A 23,652-nucleotide genomic window follows, 5' to 3' on the forward strand; every position below is an offset into this window, starting at 1 on the left:
ATAAAAAAAATCGTAGAACATTATAAAAATACCACACGAATATCAAAAAAAATATCATAGAACATTACATGTATAACACATGAACATCACAAAAAATCATAGAACATTACATATACTACATAAACATCATAAAAAACATCAAAGAACATGGCATTGTATACCACATAAACGTTGCAAAAAACATCATTTTACATCACATCTCATGAAATATAGAAAAGAAAAAGGAAATATAAAAAAATAATTAAGTAAGATAAAGTAGAAAAATAAAAAAAATCTATAAAAACATAAATACAAAAAAAGAAATAAAAAAGAATAAATAAAACTAATTAATGATAGTAAATAAAAAATAATATGAAAAATTGAATAAAACAGAAACAAAAAATAGTATCACTCGCTTCCTATGATATTAGTCCACTAAAAAAATTAAACAACCATCGTAGGATCAATATCAAGACGTTTGTAGCCATTCAATCATATGCATGCATGTATGCCACAAAAAGTAATCTAATAAACACCTTTGTAACCAGCACTAAATTAATGTGTTGCCAAAAAAAACAAAAAAAATAAAAAAGATGAATGAAAAAAAATGAAAAAAAGAAAGGGAAAAAATAAAGCACAAAAAGGAATAAAAAATAAGGAGGGAAAAAATAAAAGAAAGATTAAACTATAAAATAACATAAAAGAAAAATAAAAATAAATTGAATCTATAAACATGAATTAGGAGAAAAAGAAAAAGAAAAAACAAAAATAAAAACAAAATAAAGAAAAGAAAAATACCAAGAAAAAACAAATAGGAAACAAAAAAGAAAACTAAACAACAACGGGCAGGAGGGAAAATGAAAAGATAAAGAAAAATAAAATAAAATAAAATAAGAAAAAAGAAAAGAAAAGAAAAGAAAAAAGAAAAGGAAATAAATAAAAAGAAAAAGAAAAGAAAAAAAGCAACTTACGTACTTACCTGCGCATGGAAATAACTGTCGCGCATGTAAGTGGGCCGCCGCTGCTTGCGTTTATGCGTGGAAAAGCATCACGTGGGACTCTGAACAGAGGGAGCAGAACCAGCGCGAGAATCATCGGCCAGTCTCGCGCGGGAAATACTGGCGGGAATCGTCGGACGAGTGCTCCGGTCCGAACGTTCGGACCGGAAGATTTCCGGACGTTGACCGTGTGAACTCTGGAGGTCAGTAAGAGAGGAGCGGAGAAAGGAAATTGAGAAAAAAACTACGGTTGTTCCCCTTTGTCGAACGATTGAGAAAAAACGTTAGTGAAAGAGGAGTTTAGAAAAGGTATCTACCGGAGCTATATATATTGCTAAATCATTTTTATTACTAGGGGGTGTTTAGTTCCTTTTTTCTAAAAAATTTTGAGTTTTTGTCTATCATTTGATAAAATGAAACTAAACACCATGCTAATTTTTTGGTAAAAAGCTGATTATTCTTTATTTTCGATTTTTGCCTCAAGAGGTCAAAAAAACCCAAAATGAATCTTAATAGGCTCTCATGAGGACAATAAATTATGCATTTGGATGGAACTAACCATAACTCTAAAAATTTTTGATATTTTGCATTTCATCACTTCAAAGTAGTTTATATTTTGTATTTTGGATTCTACGGAAACGACCTTGTTTAGTTCCTGAAGTATTTTTGCAAAAAATCCAAAAACCCAAAACCTTGAGAAGCCCACCAAAATTTTAACACCAAAGTTTTTTGGTTTTGGTGTTTACTTCCAAAAAATTTGCAAAATTTTTCAGATTCCTGTCACATCGAATCTTGCAACACATGTATAGAGCATTGAATATAAATAAAAAAATAAGTAATTGCACAATTTATATGTAATTTGCGAGACGAATCTTTTGAGCCTAATTATTTCATTATTGAACAATATTTATCAAATACAAACGAAAATACTACAGTGTCCATTTTGCAAAAAAATTTGAAACTAAACAAGGCCTATGTCCATACTAAATTTTTAAAAAAGTTTAGGACCAAAATATTTTGGGCATATTTACTTCCAAAATGCAAAATAGCAAAAATTTTGTATTTGGCCCAAAATAATTTGGAATTACTTCCACCCAAAACACAAATTTTTTTAAGATTCCCGTCACATGGAATCTTTAGACACATATATGGAGTATTAAATATAGACGAAAATAAAAACTAATTGCACAATTTAGTTGGAATTTACGAGATGAATCTTTTAAATCTAGTTAGTCCATGGTTAAACAATAATTATCACAAACAAACGAAAGTGCTACAGTTTTTCCTCTAGGAACTAAACAAGGCCCTAACACCCGAGGGTTGAGTTTCCTTTTCCCTAGCTATTGCTATCGAAATTTTTGTCCTAACATCTATATATCCTATAAAGACAAACTCCAATAAGCTAATTCTCTTGCATATCCTTACGCCACGTTATCATCCACTTCTACTGCTGCTGCATGCAATTAAGTGTCCACTCATAAATGGTTTCAGTAGTGGATACAACTACCTATACATAACCATACATGCATACTGCTAGCAATTATTCTCTCACGTGACCTTCTCTATTCCTCTTCAGAAATTGGCTACTAAAACTTTTTTTACGAGAAAAAAAAAATTCCAGTAGCCAATTTGTAGATGAATCGATAGACTACAGTAAAATTATATTTATATTTCTTTTTTATACCCGCAGTGCGTGGGTAACAATCCCGTGGGATTCTACTGCGTCCACCTTGCCCCTTCGGCCTTTCCGGCGGCCGGAAATAGAAATTTCCGCTGTTGCCGTGTACAGTAGTTTCAAACTCGGCGTCCACCCAAGCAGCGTTTGCACCGACGTGGCCGAATCCACGGTGCCATGGGCCATGGGCGGCGATAAGGCGCGAGCGGACGATAGAAAGCCGCGGCCGCCAACTCGCCCACGCAGCAAGGCACGGGCCACTCCCGCCTTCGCCACCCGCCTGGCGCCTGCCTGTGGTCGCCTGCCGCGTCGCGTGTCACCGGCTCACCGCACTCACAAAAACTGCAAGACGCCTGGGCCGCGCACGCTGCCACCACCGCCACCCGACCCGAGGAGCATGAGCATGGCGGCGCCGTCGTCCTCCCTCGCCTCTTCCTGCCACATCTCCCGCCGCGCCACCGCCACCGCCACGGCCGCGGCCCAGTCGCACTCGCCTCCGCTGCCGCAGCAGCTCCGCCTCGGGTGCTTCCAGCGCGGCGCGCGCGCGCAGAGCGCCTGCAGGGCGGCATCGAGGAGGCGCACGCCAGGTGTTTGCTTCGTGGTCTCACCAAGCCAGCCAGGTCCGCCTTTTGTTGACTTTCTGTTGCTAAACTATGCTGCGTCGTTTGCACTGGTACCGCTGAACTCGTGCTGAGTCTGGCTACACATCTGTGCAGGTCTTGCTGCGATCGACGTACCGGCGGCGCCTAATGCGACGACCGTCCCCGACCGTACTTCGGTGTCCTCGCTTTTGGAGGTTGTTTCGGACGACTTGCTGAAACTAAACAACAATCTAAAATCGGTGAGCGTTTTGCTCTCTCGCCTTCTAAAGTGCCGCAACTTTTTGCTCTGTTTTTACTCCGAAATGCTTCGGAAAGAGACGTATTCCTGTGATAGCAGCAATTTTGATGACCCTTGTGCCAACATGACACTATGAGTCCTTACGCTAGATAGTTTTTTCATCTGTAATATGATAAATAAAATATACTGTATCATAGTATTAGTAATAGTTAACTTGCAACATATATTTAGTTTATATAAAAGACAAAGTTGACACTTAACAGAAAAAGCTAAAAGAACATAACTATTATGATTACCTTAAATAAGAAACAATGCTTCAGTTATTTGTCTTTTTCCCTTTTCTTCGAACCCGGCAAATGCTTGTTAGGCAACATTCTAACACCAAAAATATGAAAGTAATAAGTACTCAGAATTACTCCCTCCATCGCAAATTATAAGGCATTCTAAGAATCTTGGAGAGTCAAAGCATTTTAAGTTTGACCAAAATTATAGAAAGAATTATAAAGATTTATGAGATCAAGTGGATATACTATGAAAATATAATTAATGGAGAACCTAATGATACTTAAATGGTATCATAATTTATTATTTTATCATATAAATTTGGTCAAACTTGAGATGCTTTGACTCTCCAATATTCCCGGAATGATTTATAATTTGGGATGGAGTACTAATTTAGAACCCTAACAGTAACAAGCTAACTTTCTAACATGCTAAACAGATAGTTAACAAACAATGGATATGGATTGAGGGACTTACTAATGATAATAATGTATGAGGTCACGATGGCAGCACAATACTCCACTATTACTAAATCCAAACGACCAACCCTGGAGACACAAGCAACAGGAACATACAAGATGGCTTAATTCAGATAAAATCGAATCGGATTATTGGAATTCAGAAATCATGCAAATGACAGGGTTAGCCTAGTGTTAGCCTAGTTACCGTTTACTTTACTGTAATTGTGTTTTACTTCATCTAATAGGTTCCTTGGCAACTAAGCTGAACATGGTGCCTTGTGATCCAAGTTGGTGTTAGACAGTTTTGCTTTAGGTAGTTAGAAGCGGACATGTTGGGGTGCTGTCTGCCCTCTAGGCTACATATGCAGCAGCCCCCTCTCTTGTATCTGTGTGAGTTCTTGTTGCATTTCAATACAATCCAAGCGGCCTCTGGCCAAGCTGCCCTCAGGCAGTTCAGATTTAGACTTGCAGTTAGTTCATGCCAACAATTGGTATCTAGAGCCAGGGTGAGAGAGCCTAGGGGCCATGTCTACCTCAAGCCAGAGAGCCAGAGCAGCAGCAGCAGCTGCAGCCGCCGCCGGCGTCACCGTGGACGCCTACCCAGAGGCTGGCGCCGTGGTGAACCTAGGGGCCGATCGCGCCAGGCGCCAGCCGCGCAGGCAGCGCAGGCGGTGCGGCAGGTAGCAGCAGCAGCAGCTCAGGAGACGGCCGCCACGGCCACGGCTCTCCGCGCGGAAATGGACCGGGAGCCGCACGCGCACGGGCGGAGGAGCCCTGATCCGCGTCGCGGGAACCCGTCACGAAGCCCAGAGAGACAAGGATGTACAAGGATGCCGCCGCGGGAACCCGTCGCGGAGGCCGTCGCGGATCTCCAGTGGTCTAGACGATGTACAAGGATGGCGGCGCGGGGACTCCATGGCTGATGCTGACGAAGTCGAACTACCATGAGTGGAGCACGCTCATGCGGCTCAACATGCAGGCTCGCCAACTCTGGGACGCCGTCGAGTATGGCGACCTCCTGTACCACGACGATCGGCGCACGCTGGAGGCCATCATCACAAGTGTTCCGCAGGAGATGCAGGTGTCGCTCGCGGACAAGCTCTCCGCCAAGGAGGCGTGGGACTCCATCGCCGCGGCATGCATCGGCGTCGACCACGTCCGCCGAGCCACGCTGCAGCGGCGGCGCAAGGAGTGGGAAAACCTCCTTTCGTCCGAGGGAGCAGATCGAGGACTTCGCCCTCCGCCTCGCCACGTTGAAGCAGCAGATGATCCTCCACGGCGAGAGAAACCTCGACGAGGAGCGAACGGTGGAGAAGCTTCTTCGAGCCATGCCCAAGAAGTACGCCCAGCTCAAGATCGCCATCGAGACGCTGCTCGACTTCCAGGACCTCACCATCGAGGAGGTCATTAGGAGGTTGATGACGGTGGACGACCTCGACGACGAGCCTGCGCACGAGCCCGTGTCTGTCGGCGGCAAGCTCATGCTCACAGAGGAGCAGTGGCTGGCACACCCAAAAGAAGAAGGACGCGGGTGGCACGAGTGGCTCTACTTCCTCCAGTGGCGAAGCGCGTCGACGGCCGTGTGGCGGGAAGAAGCAGAAGGGGAAAACCACCAAGGGAGGAGGCGTCGGCGGTGACCACAAAGCCAACCGCGACGACCTCTACCTCAACTATCGCCGCCTCGGCCACTGGGCAAAGGACTACCCCGAGCCTCGACGTGACCGTGGCGGAGCAACGCACGTCGCGCAGGTCGATGATGGTGAAGCGGCTCTCTTAAGCGCCCACGGCTCCTCGAGCTGGATGCAGATCGCTATGGCTTTTGCTCCAAGGTCGACATCGACATCAACGAGCCCAGAGCACGCACGTTCCTCAACAATGGCGGCAAAGACATGCTCAACGGCTGGTACCTCGACAGCGGCGCCACCCACCATCTGACCGGCCGTCGCGAGCTGTTCTCCGACCTCCACACGTCTGTGCGTGGCCACCTCAACTTCGAAGCGCTGCACCAGCTCGGCCAGCACTCCATGGCGCGCGGCCTCCCCATCATCAAGCACGCAGAGCAGGTCTGCGACACCTGCGTCGTCACCAAACAGCGTCGGCAGCCGTTCCCGCAGCAGGCGCAGTACTACGCTGAGGATCCATTGGAGCTGGTCCATGCCGACCTGTGCGGCCCGGTGACGCCAACGACCCCCTTGCGGGCGCCGGTACTTCCTCCTGATGGTTGATGACGCCTCGCGCTACATGTGGGTCGCCCTCCTGCCCACCAAGGACGCTGCTGCTGATGCCGTGAAGCTGCACAAGGCGGAAGCAGAGAAGGAGAGCGGCCACGCGCTGAAGGTTCTGCGCACCGACAACGGCGGGGAGTTCACCGTCGCCGAGTTCGCGGACTACTGCATCGGTGAAGGTGTTCGACGCCACTTCAGTGCACCTCATTCGCCACAACAGAACGGTGTGGTCGAGCGCCGCAATCAGACTGTGGTCGCCACTGCCCGCGCGCTGCTGAAGCAGAGGAGGATGTCGGCCAAGTACTGGGGAGAAGCGGTCGTGATGGCGGTGCATCTGCTCAACCGACCGCCGGCCAAGAGCTTGCTAGGCAAGACTCTGTACGAGGCCTGGCACGAGCGTGCACCGTCTGTGAGCCACCTCAAGGTCTTCGGCTGCGTCGCCTATGTCAAGGACTTGGGCCAGCTGCGCAAGCTCGATGATCACGGCAAGCCAGGCATCTTCATCGGCTATGCAGAAGGGGCGAAGGCCTACCGGATCCTTGGTCCGGCCACGTAGCGGGTCAAGGTAAGCCGTGATGTGGTGTTTGATGAAGGTCGCGGCTGGGATTGGTCCACCCTAGGCGCAGGAAGCTTAGCAGCAGCAGGAAGTGAGTTCACCATCGAGTTCTGGATGCCTGGAGATCAAGAAGGGGCACCGGCTGCTTCCTCACCGGCAAGTCCAGTCGGGGGAGTTCGAGCAGAGTGAGGCCACCCCAATCGGGCCCTCTGCTCGGACATCGTCGCCATCACCATTGGTGCCGCCACACTTCCCCTGCGCCACCATCGCCGGCCCCTGCTTCCTTTGCGTCACCAGCAACTCCATCGGCTGCAGCTGAGGACGGTGACCGCGTGGAGTTCGCCACTCCGCTCGAGGATGATGATGACCGCCTCGACACCTACCACGATGATGATGAGCCACTGCGATACCGCACGGTGGGCAACATCCTCGGTGACGCATCCACACCGGAGCCTCATTCGCACCTTTTCGCCGAGCTCCACCTGACTCACGTCGGAGAGCCGACCAGCTACGTTGAGGCCAAGGAAGATCCAGCCTGGCGAGCAGCAATGGAGCAAGAGCTCAAGTTAGTGGAGCAGAATCGCACCTGGGAGCTGGTGCATCTCCCGCCTGGGCATCGCCCCATCTCCTGAAGTGGGTCTACAAGCTCAAGAAGAACGAGCTGGGTGCGGTGATCAAGCAAAAGGCAAGGCTGGTGGCACGGGGTTTCGTCCAGCAAGAAGGGATCGACTACGATGACACCTTCGCTCCAGTAGCGCGGATGGAGTCCGTCTGGGTCCTTCTCGCGCTGGCGGCTCAAGAAGGGTGGGGCGTCCATCATATGGATGTCAAATGGGCCTTCCTTAACGGCGACCTCAAGGAAGAGGTGTACGTGCAGCAGCCGCCGGGCTACGCCGTCGCCGGAGAAGAAAAGGTCTACAAGCTTTGCAAGGCTCTCTATGGCATGCGGCAAGCCCCGCGCGCGTGGAACGCGAAGCTGAATGCGACACTCAAGAAGATGGGTTTCCAGCAGAGCGCCCATGAAGCGGCAATGTACAGGCGGGGTTGTGGGCGCACTGTCCTGCTTGTCGGCATCTACGTCGATGATTTGATCATCACCGGCACCGGAGATGAAGAGGTGGAGGCATTCAAGGCACAGATGAAGCAGACCTTCGACATCAGTGATCTTGGCCTCCTTAGCTTCTATCTGGGTGTTGAAGTGCACCAGGACGCCACCGGGATCTCACTTCGGCAAACCCACTACGCCAAGAGGATCTTGGAGCTTGGGGGTATGGATGGCTGCAATCCAGCCCACACTCCGATGGAAGAACGGCTTCGACTCAGCAGGAACAACACTGCTGCTGAAGTCGATCCAACGCACTATCGGCATCTCATTGGAAGCCTGCGCTACCTGGTGCACACCCGCCCTGAGCCGGCATTCGCAATCGGCTATGTCAGTCGATTCATGGAGTGGCCCACGGTGGAACATCAAGCTGCAGTCAAGCGTATCTTGCGCTACATCGCCGGCACGCTCGACTTCGGCCTACATTTCACCAAGGCTCCTGGGAGCGCCTGCTTCATTGGCTACACTGACAGCGACCTCGCCGGCGACGTTGACACGAGCCAGAGCACGAGTGGAGTACTCTTCTTCCTTGGCAACTGCTTGGTCAGCTGGCACTCCATCAAGCAGAAGGTGGTGGCAGTCTCCAGCTGTGAAGCTGAGTACATCGCTGCCTCCACTGCTGCTACTCAAGCCCTGTGGCTGTCAAGGCTGCTAGCTGAGCTCCTTGACAGAAATGTCGAGGTGGTGGAACTGAAGATAGACAGCAAGTCTGCACTTGCTCTGGCCAAGAATCCAGTCTTCGATGAGAAGAGCAAGCACATCAGGATCAAATACCATTTCCTCAGGAGCTGTCTGGAAGATGGAACTATCAAGGCTGAGCATGTGTGCACTACTGATCAGCTCGCTGATATTCTGACCAAGTCTCTAGGCAAGGCAAGATTCCACGAGATGAGGGGAAGAATTGGCTTGAGGCAGATCAACCCCAAGGCACACAACGCTAAGGGGGAGAATTGACAGGGTTAGCCTACTGTTAGCCTAGTTACCATTTACTTTACTGTAATTGTGTTGTACTTTACCTAATAGATTCCTTGGCAACCAAGCTGAACATGGTGCCTTGTGAACCAAGTTGCTGTTAGACAGTTTTGCTTTAGGTAGTTAGAAGCTGTCAGGGACATGTTGGGGTGCTGTCTGCCCTCTAGGCTATATATGCAGCAGCCCCCTCTCCCTTGTATCTGTGTGAGTTCTTGTTGCATTTCAATACAATCCAAGTGGCCTCTGGCCAAGCTGCCCTCAGGCAGTTCAGATTCAGACTTGCTATTAGTTCATGCCAACAGTAAAGGCATAGCCGATGGCATAGACAATCCAATCCAGTCCATCGACACATGTACCTTGATTTCTTGAAGTTGCAGGGGCATTGACCGCCTGACCACCGTGGCGCCATTAGCGGTTCATCCAGGTGAAGCGCAAAGTCATGATCACCTAAAGAACCAGCGAGTGTGAGCATGGTGCAGAGTTGCTGGAAGAGGCCGACGACTCCACGTGACTCCATGACTTTTCCCATCCCAGGCTGACTATTGTGTTTTGGTCTTTGGGCCTACAAATCCTGGCTTATGCCTACATTGGCTCATATGCAGGACATACAAACACATGGGCCTTTCAGTGGCATGGATCCTAGGCAGTCACCCCTCTTGCCTAGGGCCAAATCCCATTCTATGATGCTCTCCTTGGCAAGTTGTGTTGTCGGGCAATTGGATTCCTGGCCTAGTTGTTTTGGTCTTTTGACCGAATTTGTGTACGCCTAGTTGTACAGTCAGAGGACAGAAGGTTGTGCGGGGATGGCTTGTGTACCACCCAGTTGTGTGGTTTGGTATCCAAATTGTTCGTGGTTTGTATCCCTAGTTATACGTTTTTTGTACCTGGTTTCCCTTATATTCTGGGCCCATCCTCTTCTTCTAATAAAGCCTTCACCATCTTTTCGAAGAAAACTAAGTAGTCTCTTTCTGTTTAAGTGCATTGTTAAAAGGCTGATAGTTAAATTGGGGCCTGTTATCAAGTACTCACTTTGATAATATTGGTTAGTGCTCGTAATTCATTAAATTGGTATGCAATTATGTGACCATGTTTTTGCCCACAAATCACTTTACAAACCAGTGTAGACTTCCATTCTATTACTAGTTGCTTCACCCTAGATTGCCTTAGTTTTGGCAAGTGTGCTTTGCACCATTTGCACTTGTTATCCAAAACGATGTATACAATGTGTGCTTTGCACCATTCTGCACTTATTGTCCAGGACTTTACTTTACAGTGCATGGGTGTCCATAATCTAAATGACTAATGAGACCGAGAGAACTGCTTAGCTTAATGGTGCATCCCTTTTAAAACTGTCCTATATTTCTTCATGCATTGGCTGTAAGACATAATCTGCTGCTGATCTCTCTCTCTTTCCCTACAGAGAGTTGGCACTTTTGGTCAACTCATTGCTGTCCTTTGCCCTGTTCAAGTATGGCAATAGGCCATGACTTGTACCAGGTTATACTCTAGGTAGTAGTGGCTTAGCTCAGCCATGCCTTAGTTGTTGAGGCTGACTTCAGCCATGTTCTAAAGGACATTGTAGTAGGTGTACTAGTGTACCTTAGAAGGTACTATTTGCTTATATATATACTACCACAAGGCAATGCAAAAGGGCAATTCAGCTGCCACAAAAGCGTTGGTGCTTGTGGGGGGTGTGTGTGCGCGCTTGAGCTCAACCCCTTCTATTACCTCTAGCAATAGTGAGTGAGGGTGTGGGTCTGCTGGTAAGCTAATTGCTTACCTGTGCAAGGAGGTGCAGGGATCCCAAGGACCAACAAGTGGTATCAGAGCCATACAGCAGCTGACAGCAGCGGTGCTGCTAGGATTGGCCAGCCTCGACAGGCAGTAATTGTGTGCACAATGCGGGAGGTTAGCAACACCGGTTGGCTGCAGCTGACTCGCACCAACTATCGCGAGTGGGTGGTGACCATGAAGGTCAAGCTCAGAGCCCGACGGCTCTGGAACACCATCGACAAAGGCACCGACAACAAAGAAGACGACATGTTAGCGATGGAGGCCATCCTCGCTGTCGTTCCTACGGAGTACAGGGAGCCGTTGGGGGTGAAGAAAACTGTTGTGGCATGGGAGGCCATTGCGGTGATGCGTGTCGGCTCCGACCGCGCAAAGAAGGTGATGGCCCACCTGCTGAAGCAGGAGTACGCCAACCTCAAGTTTATGGACGGTGATTCCTTCTGCTTGTCGTCGCTCATCCGCAAGTTAGCGAGCCATGACATCACCATCGGCATAGAGGACGCAATCTCCAAGTACCTCCACTCCGTGCTAGCCAAGTATGTCCAGATCGCTCTCACAATAGATACGATGTTGGACCTGTCCACCCTCACCATTGAGGATGCGACCGAGCATTTGCGGGCGGTGGACGAGCGCATGGAGCAGGTGATGGCAACGATGGACACCGGCAAGCCATTGCTGACAGAGGAGTGGGCTGCCCAAATGGAGAAGAAGGCTGAGGCACATTTGGTCCAGGCGGATGATGATGATGAGGCCACACTCATGGTGGTGATGTTCTGCGCACTGCCTGACATCGAGGTGAAGGAGAAAGCAGAGGAGGTGGTAGAGGTGGAGCAGGGGAAGGCTTCGACTGTCAACCTTCACAAGCCGCGCGCCCATGTCCACCTCGGACGTGCGGGCGGGGAGCAGGAGCTGAGGTGGTACCTAGACACTGGCGCCGACAACCACATGACGGGTTCCAAGTCTGCCTTCACCAAGCTCGATGGCAATGTGACCGACATGGTGAAGTTCGGTGATGGCTCAAGGGTGGTGATCTGAGGGCGCGACACCTCATCTTCCGGTGCCAGAACGGTGAGCACCACACGCTAATGGATGTCTACTACATCTTGCAGCTACGTTCAAGCATCATCAGCATTAGCTAGCTAGATGCGCGCGGCAGCGAATTGCTAATCAAGGACGGCGTCCTTAGGATCAAGGACTGGGAGCAGCGGCTTCTTGCCAAGGTGAAGAGATCCCGGAATTGGCTGTACCTACTCGACCTGAAGGTGGAGAAGCCTGTCTGCTTGGCGGCGCAGCGCATGCAGGAGCCGTGGATGTGGCACGCCCGCTATGGCCATCTCATCTTCGACGCCCTCGGCAGGCTGGAGAAGTCCGGGGGCTCCCTCACATCAAGCACGCAGGCGAGCTGTGCAACAACTACCTGGCCGGGAAGTAGAGGAGCTCATTGTTCCCGAAGATGGTGATGTAGCGCGCCGTGGAGGCCCTCGAGCGGGTTAGTGGTGACCTCTGCGGTCCAAGCATGCTGGCGACACATGGAGGCGGCAAGTATTTCATCTTGTGGATGATTGCAACCAGTTCATGTGGCTGCAGCTCTTGATGAGCAAAAGCGAGGCGGCGGAGGTGGTAAGAGGTTCAAGGCATGGGCAAAAGTAGAGTGGGAGAAGAAGCTGTGTGTGCTGAGGACGGATCGCGACGGTGAGTTCAAATCGATGGAGTTCGCCGCGTACTGCGTGAACCAAGGTGTGGTACGCCACCACACCGCGCCGTATATGCGCAGCAGAATGGCGTGGTGGAGAGGCGCAACTAGACGGTGGTCAGCATAGTGAGGTCGATGAAGACTAAGAAGATGCTGTTGGAGTTCTCAGGCAAGGCGGTGACCACGGTGGTTTTCATCCTCAACCGCGCGCCTACCAAGGCCCTGAAGGGCAAGACGCCTTCCGAAGCTTGGCATGGATGCAAGCCGAATGTTTCCTTCCTCAGGACATTTGGCTGTGGGCCATGTGAAGAACACGAAGCCCCATCTCAGCAAGTTGGAGGACAAGAGCACACCCATGGTGCTTTTAGGCTACAAGGAGGGCAGCAAGGTCTATCAGCTCTGTGATCCCAAGGGAGGCAAGGTGGTGGTCTCTAGGGATGTAATGTTTGATGAGATGGCTGTTTGGGATTGGGAGGTGCAAGGCGTTGGGAAAGCTGGTGGAGTCAGTGGCACCTTCATCATCAAGTACTTGGTGATCCAAGGAGGTGGTGGCGCTAAGGAGCAAGCTGTGGATGGGCCAGGTCCAGCAGCTGAGCTGGCCCAGGAGGAGCCGCCAAGTCTGACCATGGTGGGCGCGGGCGAGCAGTCTCCACCAGCAGCAGCGCACTCACCTCCACCACAGTCCCCTACGATGGCAGCTCAGGGGACACCACTGGAATTTGCAACTCCACCCTCTGACATAACGAGTTCGTGGACACCTTCGATGACGGCGAGGAGGTTCGATTCTGCCGCATGGATAACATTGTTGGTGATGCAGGGGCTCCAGGCTTGGCATGTTGGCTGCTCGACAAACCAAAGTCTCTCCTTGTCAGTGCTTTGGAGTCGCCGATGTTCGCGGTGGCCAAACGAGATGCCAATTGGCGCCAGGCGATGTTGGAGGAGATGAAGGCCATTGAGATAACGAGACCTAGGAGTCGGGTTGCCAACTGATTTGGCTGAAGTGGGTCCACAAGGTGAAGCGGGATGAGCGTGGCGCCATTTTCCAGTACAAGGCTTGGCTCGTCGCCTGTGGCTTTGTCTAGCGCAAAGGCATTGACTTCGAGGTCTTTGCTCTGGTGACGCGCACGGAGTCCATCCACTTGTTGTTGGCCATGGCAGCAACCAAGGATTGGCGTGTCCACCACCTCGATGTCAAGTCGGCATTCCTCAACAGTGAGCTTGCAGAGACGGTCTTCTTAAGCAAGCTCCGAGTTTTGCTGTCAAGGGCGCAGAGCACAAGGCGCTTTACGGGCTCCGGCAGGCCTCGTGGACATGTAACGCCAAGCTCGACACCACCTTGGGCAAGCTCAGGTTCACCCGTTGCTCCACGAAGCACGCACTGTACACGCGGCGACGGGGAAGGATGAGCTCGTCAGTGGCATGTACGTGGACGATTTGATCATCATCGAAGCATGTGTTGAGGACATCGACAGATTCAAGCGCGAGACGGTGGCTCGTTTCAAGATGAGCGATCTTGACGTGCTCTCCTACTACCTCGGCATCAAGGTGAAACAGGGGAAACAGAGCATCTCCCTGGGCCAGCGTGCCTATGCGGAGAAGGTGCTAGAGCACGGTGCCATGGCAGACTGCAAGCCTCCGATGACTCCGATGGAGGAGCGGCTGAAGCTGTCCAAGCACAGCACCGTGGCGAAGGTGGACGCAATGCGCTACTGGAGCATCGTCGGTGGGCTGTGCTACCTCACGCACACTCGGTCAGACATTGGGTTCGCAGTCGCGTACGTCAGCTGATTCATGGAGGACCCGCACGAAGAGCACTGGATGGCGGTAAAGAGGCTGTTGTGCTACATCAAGGGGACGTTCGATCAAGCGATCGTCTTCCCCAAGCACGGCTGCAAGGGTGGGCTGCGCCTCATGGTCTTTAGTGAGGCACTGAGGCACCCCCCAAAACAGAGGAAGGTGAGCCAGGGCTCACTGTCTTCAGCAATGCAGACATGGTGGGTGACATTGACGGTCGACGGAGCACCTCTGGCATGCTCGTCTTCCTTGGAGCAGCCCCCATTGCTTGGCAGTCGCTAAAGCAAAAGATCGTGGCGCTATCGACATATGAGGCGGAGTATGTCGCAGCGGCCACGGCGGCGTGCTGGCTGCGCCGGCTGCTGGCCGAGCTGATCGGGGAGGAAGCTCACCCGCCAGCTCTGATGGTGGACAATCAGCCCGCCATCTCTCTCGCAAAGAACCCTATCCTCCACAACCGGAGCAAGCACATCGACATCAAGTTCCACTTTCTCCGGGTCTGCGTCAATGGAGGGCAGATCGTCATTGAGTTCATTGAGACTGGCAGACAACTCACTGACATCCTCACCAAGTCACTTGGGCGCCTGCCGTTCATGGAGCTGAGGAAGATGATTTGCATGGATGAGGTCAAGGCTCAGGATTAGGGGAAGAATTGTAAGACATAATCTGCTGCTGATCTCTCTCTCTTTCCCTGCAGCAGAGTTGGCACTTTTGGTCAGCTCATTGCTGTCCTTTGCCCTGTTCAAGTATAGCAATAGGCCATGACTTGTACTAAGTTGTACTCTAGGTAGTAGTGGCTTAGCTCAGCCATGTCTTAGTTGTTGAGGCTGACTTCAGCCATGTCCTAAAGGACATTGTAGTAGGTGTACTAGTGTAATTAGATGCGACAAACAAAGAGCAGAGCTCTGGCCAGCGCTGGTGCTTGTGCTGTGTGTGTGTGCTTTAGCTCAACCGCTTCTTCTACCTCTAGCCATAGTGGGTGAGGGTACCTGTGCAGGGATCCCAGGGACCAACATTGGCCCGATATTTTGATGATGTTGGGTGGTTAGAGTGATGGCTTTTAGCTGGTTCTTGTTGACAGTTTTTCACCCTAACTTCTTGCACTGAGTTGCTATCTGTATAAGCTAAGACCTTGTAAAAATTGTGCATACCTACCACAATAACAGCTAACATAACTTAAATAGCTTGTTGGTGCAGAAAATCCTGTTCTGGTTTCTGCGGCTGAACAAATTTTTGGTGCCGGTGGAAAGAGATTAAGACCAGCATTAGTTTTTCTGGTGTCTAGAGCAACTGCTGAGTTAGCTGGTTTGTCGTAAGTTCTCTTTGTTATTTCAACATTACCATTTTGAAGGGAATGTTTTGAAATTATTGTCTGAGACTATATTTTTGGAATACTTACATAAAAAAATTTATATTTTTGGAATACAGGGAGCTAAGTACAGAACACCAACGATTGGCAGAGATTATAGAGATGATTCACACCGCAAGTTTAATACATGATGATGTCATAGATGATAGTGGGATGCGAAGAGGTAGATTATATGTTGTTTTCAAATAAATCACAAATATTGTGAATAAAACAGTTATTTCTTTTCTTTTCATTTTATAGATGCATTTGCCCCTGCTGATTCTTTTCATTCCAAATACTTCCAATGTTAGAGGCATGGATTAACTGGGGAATCATTATTTCTTTTGGGAGCTATACTGTAACTACATTTTCTCACACATGATTTTAATCAGACAGAAATCATCATACAAAGTTGCAGTCTTCATGTTATCATTTACCTTTTGTTTGAAAATTAGCAAGGAATTTTTGCATCAACTTAAGAGAGACATGAACTGCAGTCAGCCCTAGGTCGTGAACCTAGGGGGACAAGAGAACAAACAGCCTCACCACCACATTGGCAGCCTAATATTTATTTTCAGTGTTACACTATCAGCAAGGAATTTTTGCATCAACTTAAGAGAGACATGAACTGCAGTCAGCCCTAGGTCGTGAACCTAGGTGGACAAGAGAACAAACAGCCTCACCACCACATTGGCAGCCTAATATTTATTTTCAGTGTTACACTATCATGCTCATCAGAATAGAAGGGCTCATTATTCAGTTGACCAATATAGCCTAATATGTAGTTGACTGTTTTTCAGGAAAGGAAACTATTCATCAGCTATATGGTACACGGGTGGCTGTACTTGCTGGTGATTTTATGTTTGCACAATCTTCTTGGTTTCTTGCAAACCTAGAAAACATTGAAGTTATAAAGCTGATCAGTCAGGTGATCAAGGACTTGAGCAATGCTTTCATTTCCTGTTTAAGACAGTACTTGATTTTCTTAACAGAAATGATACTTTGCTCTAACAGGTCATCAAGGACTTCGCAAGTGGTGAGATAAAACAAGCATCCACTCTTTTTGACTGTGACATCACTCTTGATGATTACCTTCTCAAGAGCTACTACAAAACTGCATCTCTGATCGCAGCAAGCACAAGGTCAGCCGCCATATTCAGTGGCGTCAGCACCAGTATTTGTGAACAAATGTATGAATATGGCAGGAATCTTGGGCTGTCCTTCCAGGTAGTTGATGACATCCTGGACTTTACCCAATCAGCTGAGCAACTTGGCAAACCAGCAGGAAGTGACCTGGCGAAGGGAAACCTGACAGCTCCAGTCATCTTTGCTTTGCAAGATGAACCAGAGCTAAGAGAGATCATCGATTCCGAGTTCAGTGAGACTGATTCATTAGCTGCTGCGATAGAGCTTGTTCACAGGAGCGGTGGAATAAGGAGGGCACATGAACTTGCGAGAGAGAAGGGTGACATGGCTATCCAAAACCTGCAGTGCCTTCCGAGAAGTGATTTCAGAAGTACCCTTGAGAGTATGGTAAAATATAACCTTGAAAGGATTGAATAGATGGATTCAGTTGATTCCTGTACCAGTCCACTAGATACAGGCCTCCAGTATGGTATTGGTGTAACTCCAAAACCCATCTTTTCAGCCCCTTCTCGGAAGATACGGTTTCAAAGAAAGTACTAGGAGAAATTGATCTATTTCATACTATTCTGGGGAACTCCTGTGAAGCAGGCCAGAGTTATCTTGTTGATTATATGAGATGATTTATGCAGGATCATCAGAAAGCAAGGACCTAGCTGCATACTCTTACGCGTTGAGCCTGCATCTGAGTATTCTACTTTTGCAGCTCTTGTAAATATAAGGAGCTTACTGTATCCTAGCATTCTTTTATTTTTGCTATCTGCGCAACAAATTAAGTGCTATACTTGTATGGGAACCTAACAGGCTGACACTCGCATAATAGCTGTGTACTCTAGATCACTGGGGTGTATTTTTCTATAAACATGTTGGCTGATGAGTAATTGGAACATACTTCGACATAAACAAGGGGCCTCTCCAGCGAACACAAGCATAATTGTACCATGTGGAGATCATAGTTCATGAATGCAATTGGCAGCAAGCGTGTTGCTTCCACTATTCTGGAAGCTTGCAAGAAGATGACTAAGACACTGTTGCGGAAGTATAACAGTGGATCACAGAGGTACAATGCACTCATCGGAAGTAGTGCCGAAAAATAGGGGTACAAGCAAATTTAAAATTATGTCAGAAATTTACTGCAAGGCGCAAGGAAGTACACGGATTTATACAGATTATAGCATCAAAGCATGCGTTTAGTTTGGAAATTTCAATTCCCAAACAAGAGCTTAGGATAGATTACACAGATTTTTCCCCAGGAAGGTACGAGGGAGAACTGCTGCCAGGATGGCTTTTCTTCTTATGGAACATGCTCGTGATGTTTGGCAGCATGAAGCTCCTCCTAAGTAGCGTTCTGCTGTTCCTTTGATGCCCGTCGTTCTTCTCAGAAGCTTTCCCAGCAGAAGTCTGAGGTACAGAGGGAGATGCACTTCCAAGTTCTTCTGCCCCTGCCAAAGGATGAGCCTCTGCAGTTTTCTTCTGCTCCTTCTCACGCCATCTCTTAAGCTCACCTTCTACAGCCTTTTTGGCTGCCTCAGCCATCTCTGCCCTCTTTAGGGCCTCTTCTGTTGCCAATTCCATTTCCTCCATTTCCTTGCGTGCAGCTTCTAGTTTCTTGATTGCCTCGTTCTCACTGGCTCTGATGGCTTCCACTTGAGCCATAGCAGCAGCAACTTTCATCTCACTCAACTTCTCTGACTCCTCAACCTTTCGGCTTAGAGATTCAAACTCCTCTTTTGAAATTGTGATATTTGCTCCAGACTCTGAAGTTGAGGCTCTAGCAGCACTTGCTCTGTCAGAGAGTTGCTTGATCTCATCAAGGGCCCTTGCTTCAGCAGCTTTAGCCTCTTCTGCTTCCTTTAAAGCCAGTTGCAACTTTTGTTCGGCTTCTGCTAGTTCAACCCGAGCTTTTTCGGCTTCCTCTCTTAGCTCTGCTGCACTCTTCTGCATCATCTCAGCTTCTTGCAGGGCATTCTTTGACTCTGAGGACAGTTGCTGAAGGGCCAGCATCAGGTCATCAGAAGCTGACGTAGCTTTTGATTCAGCAGCCACAGCAGCCTCCAGCTCAGATTTACATTTCTGAAGCTTGACATGTAAATCTCCAACAATGGATTCAGTTTCTGTATCCTTCTCTTTGAGCTGATTGTGCTCCTGTTTTACAGCTTCCAATTCCACCTTCAGTGATTCCACCAAACTTCGAAGAGAACTTTCTTCCTCTGCTACTTTTTGCAACATTTCCTTAGCATCATCCAACTCTGTGCTGACAACAGCAACAGACTCCAAATCCCGAGCCCGAGCATCTTCTATCTTTTTTTGCATAGATGCAATCTCAGAATTGGTTTGTTCTAGTTTTTCTTTCAGACTATCATAAGCAGCAGGATCAAAATCACTCCTCAAAGACGACAATTTCTTCTGTGTTTCTTCCAAAGCTTGTTTATATGTGGTCCTAGCAACATCCTTCTCAGCAAGGATTTGTGCCTCTTCTTCGTGTGCTTGCACCGTAGCTGCCTTAACATGCATAAGCGATTCTTGAATTTCAGCGATCTCACTACGAAGTTGGTTAGCTTTTTCTTTGTTGGCTTCAGTTGTATGCAGTGATTCCTCTTCCTGCTGGGCAGCAGACAACCTCATATCCAAAGATGTTTCAAAATCCTTCTTGAGCTTTCTAAGCTCCTGTTTTGCTGCATCAAGGTCTGCCAAAGCGACAGCATACTGCTCCCTTGCACTTTCCAGTTCCTGCTTCAGAGGACCATCTGTTCCTAGACCTTCATTTGTGCTGCCACCTTCAAGCTGCTTGGTTCGAGTCTTTGCATCCTCTGTTGCCTGAATGGCCAACTGTTTCGACTTGTTAATCACATCTAGCTTGGTAGTTAGCTCCTCAACAGTTTTTTTAGCTTTCTCTAGCTCAGAGAGAGCCTGTACTCTCGTTGTCTCGGCATTACTCAGTTGTTCCTTGTATTTATTCAACTCTTTCTGGGCCAAGTGCAGCTCTGTCTCCTTCGCTAAAACCCTCTGGTAAACACAATTCCAAAAATTGCAAAGCATCAGAAGAATATATCGAGAAACAGGCACATAATCATTCAAGTTACATGGATAGTCTTAAAGTTGATATGACAGGTGACCTATGTCAATGTATCATTATAGGTACGAACTCAAGGAGCAAAGGAGCAATTAAGTCATTAAAAATGTTCCCTAAACACAGAGATTTATATGTAAGAGAATATGAGTGGGCTATCCAGCTATAAGCTTAAAAAGGCAACTTCAAAGACAGTTGAGTTGGTCCACGAGTTGTAATTGGCGGAAGGCAAAATAGTTGAGTTGTAACAGCAGGTTCCACATCAGCTACTGTGGTAGAGGATAATGAGGTTTGCTGGAAAATTGTAATCCTCCAATTTGACAACAATCTAGCACTGGGTAATGTGGCATTTATTCTTCTCTGTTCAAGGAATGTTAATTATCTGTATGCATAACACTTCTTCAAAACTATTTCTAATTCATATTCCTTTCCATCATACTGTCTATTCTGAACCTATGAAAATAATAAATTACTAAACCAGCTTGATCTAAAAGCATTTTTTTTTCTCAATTGAACTAGTGGTTGCAATGTAATGGATCCAAGAATCCAACTATTGTTTAGACCATGCAACACTCCCATTTATATAAGACAATTAAACAAATAATATAAACAATAAGTAAAAAGTTTGTTGCAAAACTACTGAGATGCAAGGCAGTGTTATTTGGTCATAAAAAGTGTGTAAATTAATATTTTGTCTGTTAAAAGAAGCCTCTTTATATCAAATGGATGTAAAGAAAATAAGATGGTAAAGGCCAATTTAGATTTGAGGACTACTGCCCCCCAATGTTACATGGACATTGGTACAGCTGCCATTATCCAATCCAGGTGAGGGTGCTTGATTCTGCAGGGTTTTTTTTTGTGTGTGTTGTGTGTGTGTGTGGTAGGGGGGGGGGGGGATAATCCTTCAAATTTTCTAGAAAGCTTCCAAAAGGTTTTATTAAAAAACACAAACGTGGAATTTTTAAGTCTGACAAATTGACTGTAGCAAACAAAAGAGAAAATATCTGGGCACATAGTTTCTTATGAATTCTAGTCTTATCTTTCTTAAGGGATGCCCCACAATGGTCATATTATTTCCCGTAATGCAATTGTTTGTGTGTCCTATCTCCAGGATTTTTCTCCTTTTGAGTAACCATCCCAACCAAAGGTCAAGGCACACTCGGATCCTAAAATTGAGATAAACAAAAGGGAAGAAAAAGGGGGGGGGGGGGGGGGGGGGCAGACAACTTTGATAAATAAAGAAGTTTTATTACCTCTGCTTGTGGAGCCTTGGGCTTTCTTGCAGCTGATTTGTCAGATGAAAACCGGACTTCACCAAATAAACTCACTGCAGCTTTGACAGATTCAAAAGGAGCCCTTGTATCTATTTCGCCAATCTCTCCTTTTTCTACATCAGCAGATGGTGGACGAGGTTTTGTGCCCATATTTGCCTTCATTTATTTAAAAAATAGTTTATGCAAGCTGCAATAGGAAAATAAATTGAGTTAAAACAAAGATGATGATAGAGAAGTCATTGGAGTGTGAAGTAAGTCAATAATGAAGTCGAACATGATAAAAATGGAGTGAAAAAACTACTAGGCAGCCCAGTCTGTCATGACTCATGAAGAAAAAAATATGTAATATATGGTTTCTCGACCTTCAAAATCACCTATTTGATTATTCCAGACATAAATTCCAGGAATTGGTTGTCGCCAATATGACGGGTTAGTAACATTCAAATCTTTATGAAAACCATTGAATCCTGGATTCCATGCAGCACAACACCTTCCTGCTCTTACCCACCCCCCATGGAATCCTAGAAAAAAGATTCAAGAAGCTTCTTTGTCTATCAAGGGCCTTGTTTACTTCCACTCCAAAACCCAAAATTTTTCAAGATTCCCCGTCACATCGAATCTTTAGACGCATGTATGGAGTATTAAATATAGACGAAAATAAAAACTAATTGTACAATTTGGTCGGAATTTACGACATGAATCTTTTGATGAGTCTAGTTAATCTATGGTTGGACAACAATTACCAAAAACAAATGAAAGTGTTATAGTGTCGCGAAATTTTTCCCTTGAGGAACTAAACACAGCCCAAAACTATGATTTGATCTCGTATGACTCATCAAGCTCGCCAATCATCTAGGGCTTAAATATTCCACCAGCGTAGAGCTTCACCCATGACATTTTGGTCCAATATTATGGCAACAACAATGACCTCTCTCTCTCTCTCTCTCTCTCTCTCTCTCTCTCTCTCTGAGCGGTGTACGTATTGTGGTGGCGGGGGTGTTCAGCTGAACCACCCTCAAAAGAAAACAAGCTTTCCATTTGCAATAGCCCCACTACGCAACGAACAAATCCACAAAGAAACCAGACGGATCGGAGCGTCAAAGCATAGACAAACACATTCCGATTCTAGGCCTCAGAGCAACGGGACGGTTCTACAAACCCAAACAGGAGGAAAATCAGCAATTTAGGGCGTTCTTACCAAGCACAAACGAAGAAATCAAAACGCAGGGCCAGGAGGCGGCGGGACGACCGGAGCGCCTACGGATGGGGTGGGGGAAGAGGAATGCCACAGCGGTGGGAGAGATAGGCTAAATCTGGGTGGGGGTGCGGGGCTAGCTCGTCGTGCCGTGTTCGTCGGGGTGAAGGAGAGGTGCGGTGGTGGTGGTGGGGATGCAAAAGTTTCGCGGAGCTGGAGGGGGAATTGTGGTGAGGTGGGCCGTGGACTTGGGTGGGTTCAGGACTCACGAGCGGGGGATGACTGGATGAAACACGGTTCGGTTGGACCGGGCGGTTCGGCGCGGGGTGGGAGGCACGATCTTCTGAGATGCGATGCGGCCCCCGGCATGCCGCGCGTGCGTCCTCTTAAATTACACCGACCATCCACATCTCATCACAGCCGTATACACCTAGAATTCTAAAAGTTTATAAATATCGAATTTTTAAACGTATGTATAAAATATTAAATATAGATAAATAAATAATTAAATATACAGTTTACTTATAATTTGCTTGACGAATCTTTAGAGTCTACTTAGTCTATGGTTAGACAACAATTATCAAATACAAACGAAAATGCTACAGTGTTGTTGGTGCAAAAGTAGATCTGCAAACACAAAGGCCTAATACCTGGTTTGATGTTAAGGCGTGCCAGCCGATTTGACCTTACAATCGACAAACGTGGTAACTCGAATACTTTGGTCCCGACAACAGCGATGCGCCCGGATGTCACGGCCAAGAGGTATTCACGCGGAAATCGAGAACTCGTCGAGGTTGACTCGAAGAATTCCTAAGAACTCGTAAGTAAAAGAAAAATACGCAAGGTGACGAAGTCGTCGAAAAAGTAGATACTAAAATAGATGTAAAGACTTGTTTTTGATTGATTGTGTTGTTCTTACATTGCCACGGGATCTACATTTATACCCTATTCACAAAAGTTACAATCGGACACAGCTAGGATTCTAATTTCAAATTGAACAGAATCCGTATACAAAACGAACTCTAATAGCTATGGAAAACATTAATCTATTTACCATAGGCGATCGGCACACCACCACCATCCTATCAGCAATTCCTGCGCCTCGTGTTATCATCGGCAATCGGCCAACCACCTTCCATCGGCATCGGCAACCACCAGTATCAGTCATCGGCATAAATCAATCACCATCCCTGGACTTAGCCACATTCTGCTCTTTAGTCGTCGGCATCAACTCCCATTAGCAACTCCTTTGAT

The 23,652-nt window shown here is 47.5% G+C and overlaps 2 protein-coding genes across 2 annotated transcripts; one reads left to right on the forward strand and one right to left on the reverse strand.

Annotated features, from left to right (window-relative positions):
* Nucleotides 2,791-17,762, forward strand: LOC8155346 (probable solanesyl-diphosphate synthase 3, chloroplastic). Its single transcript, XM_021466200.1, has 6 exons — nucleotides 2,791-3,272; nucleotides 3,369-3,493; nucleotides 15,553-15,680; nucleotides 15,797-15,900; nucleotides 16,517-16,644; nucleotides 16,731-17,762. Exons 1-6 carry the CDS (start codon nucleotides 2,837-2,839, stop codon nucleotides 17,277-17,279), a joined length of 1,470 nt encoding a protein of 489 aa, XP_021321875.1. The 5' UTR covers nucleotides 2,791-2,836; the 3' UTR covers nucleotides 17,280-17,762.
* LOC8155421 (WEB family protein At5g55860) lies at nucleotides 17,866-22,651 on the reverse strand. The gene is made up of 3 exons (XM_002489236.2): nucleotides 22,402-22,651; nucleotides 21,183-21,390; nucleotides 17,866-19,865 (listed from the first exon to the last, which is right to left on the reverse strand). Exons 2-3 carry the CDS (start codon nucleotides 21,363-21,365, stop codon nucleotides 18,093-18,095), a joined length of 1,956 nt encoding a protein of 651 aa, XP_002489281.1. The 5' UTR covers nucleotides 21,366-21,390; nucleotides 22,402-22,651; the 3' UTR covers nucleotides 17,866-18,092.

This window comes from Sorghum bicolor, chromosome 8 (genome assembly GCF_000003195.3).
Source record: "Sorghum bicolor cultivar BTx623 chromosome 8, Sorghum_bicolor_NCBIv3, whole genome shotgun sequence".
Taxonomy (NCBI): domain Eukaryota; kingdom Viridiplantae; phylum Streptophyta; class Magnoliopsida; order Poales; family Poaceae; genus Sorghum; species Sorghum bicolor.

Excerpts from the sequence above, each read along its gene's own strand:
- LOC8155421 (XM_002489236.2), bottom strand. The coding sequence starts at position 21,365 with ATGAAGGCAAATATGGGCACAAAACCTCGTCCACCATCTGCTGATGTA. Across the intron at positions 19,866-21,182 it reads CCAAGGCTCCACAAGCAGAG|AGGGTTTTAGCGAAGGAGAC; the intron begins GTAATAAAACTT and ends TGTGTTTACCAG.
- LOC8155346 (XM_021466200.1), top strand. The coding sequence starts at position 2,837 with ATGGGCGGCGATAAGGCGCGAGCGGACGATAGAAAGCCGCGGCCGCCA. Across the intron at positions 3,273-3,368 it reads GGTCTCACCAAGCCAGCCAG|GTCTTGCTGCGATCGACGTA; the intron begins GTCCGCCTTTTG and ends ACATCTGTGCAG. Across the intron at positions 15,901-16,516 it reads TGATAGTGGGATGCGAAGAG|GAAAGGAAACTATTCATCAG; the intron begins GTAGATTATATG and ends ACTGTTTTTCAG.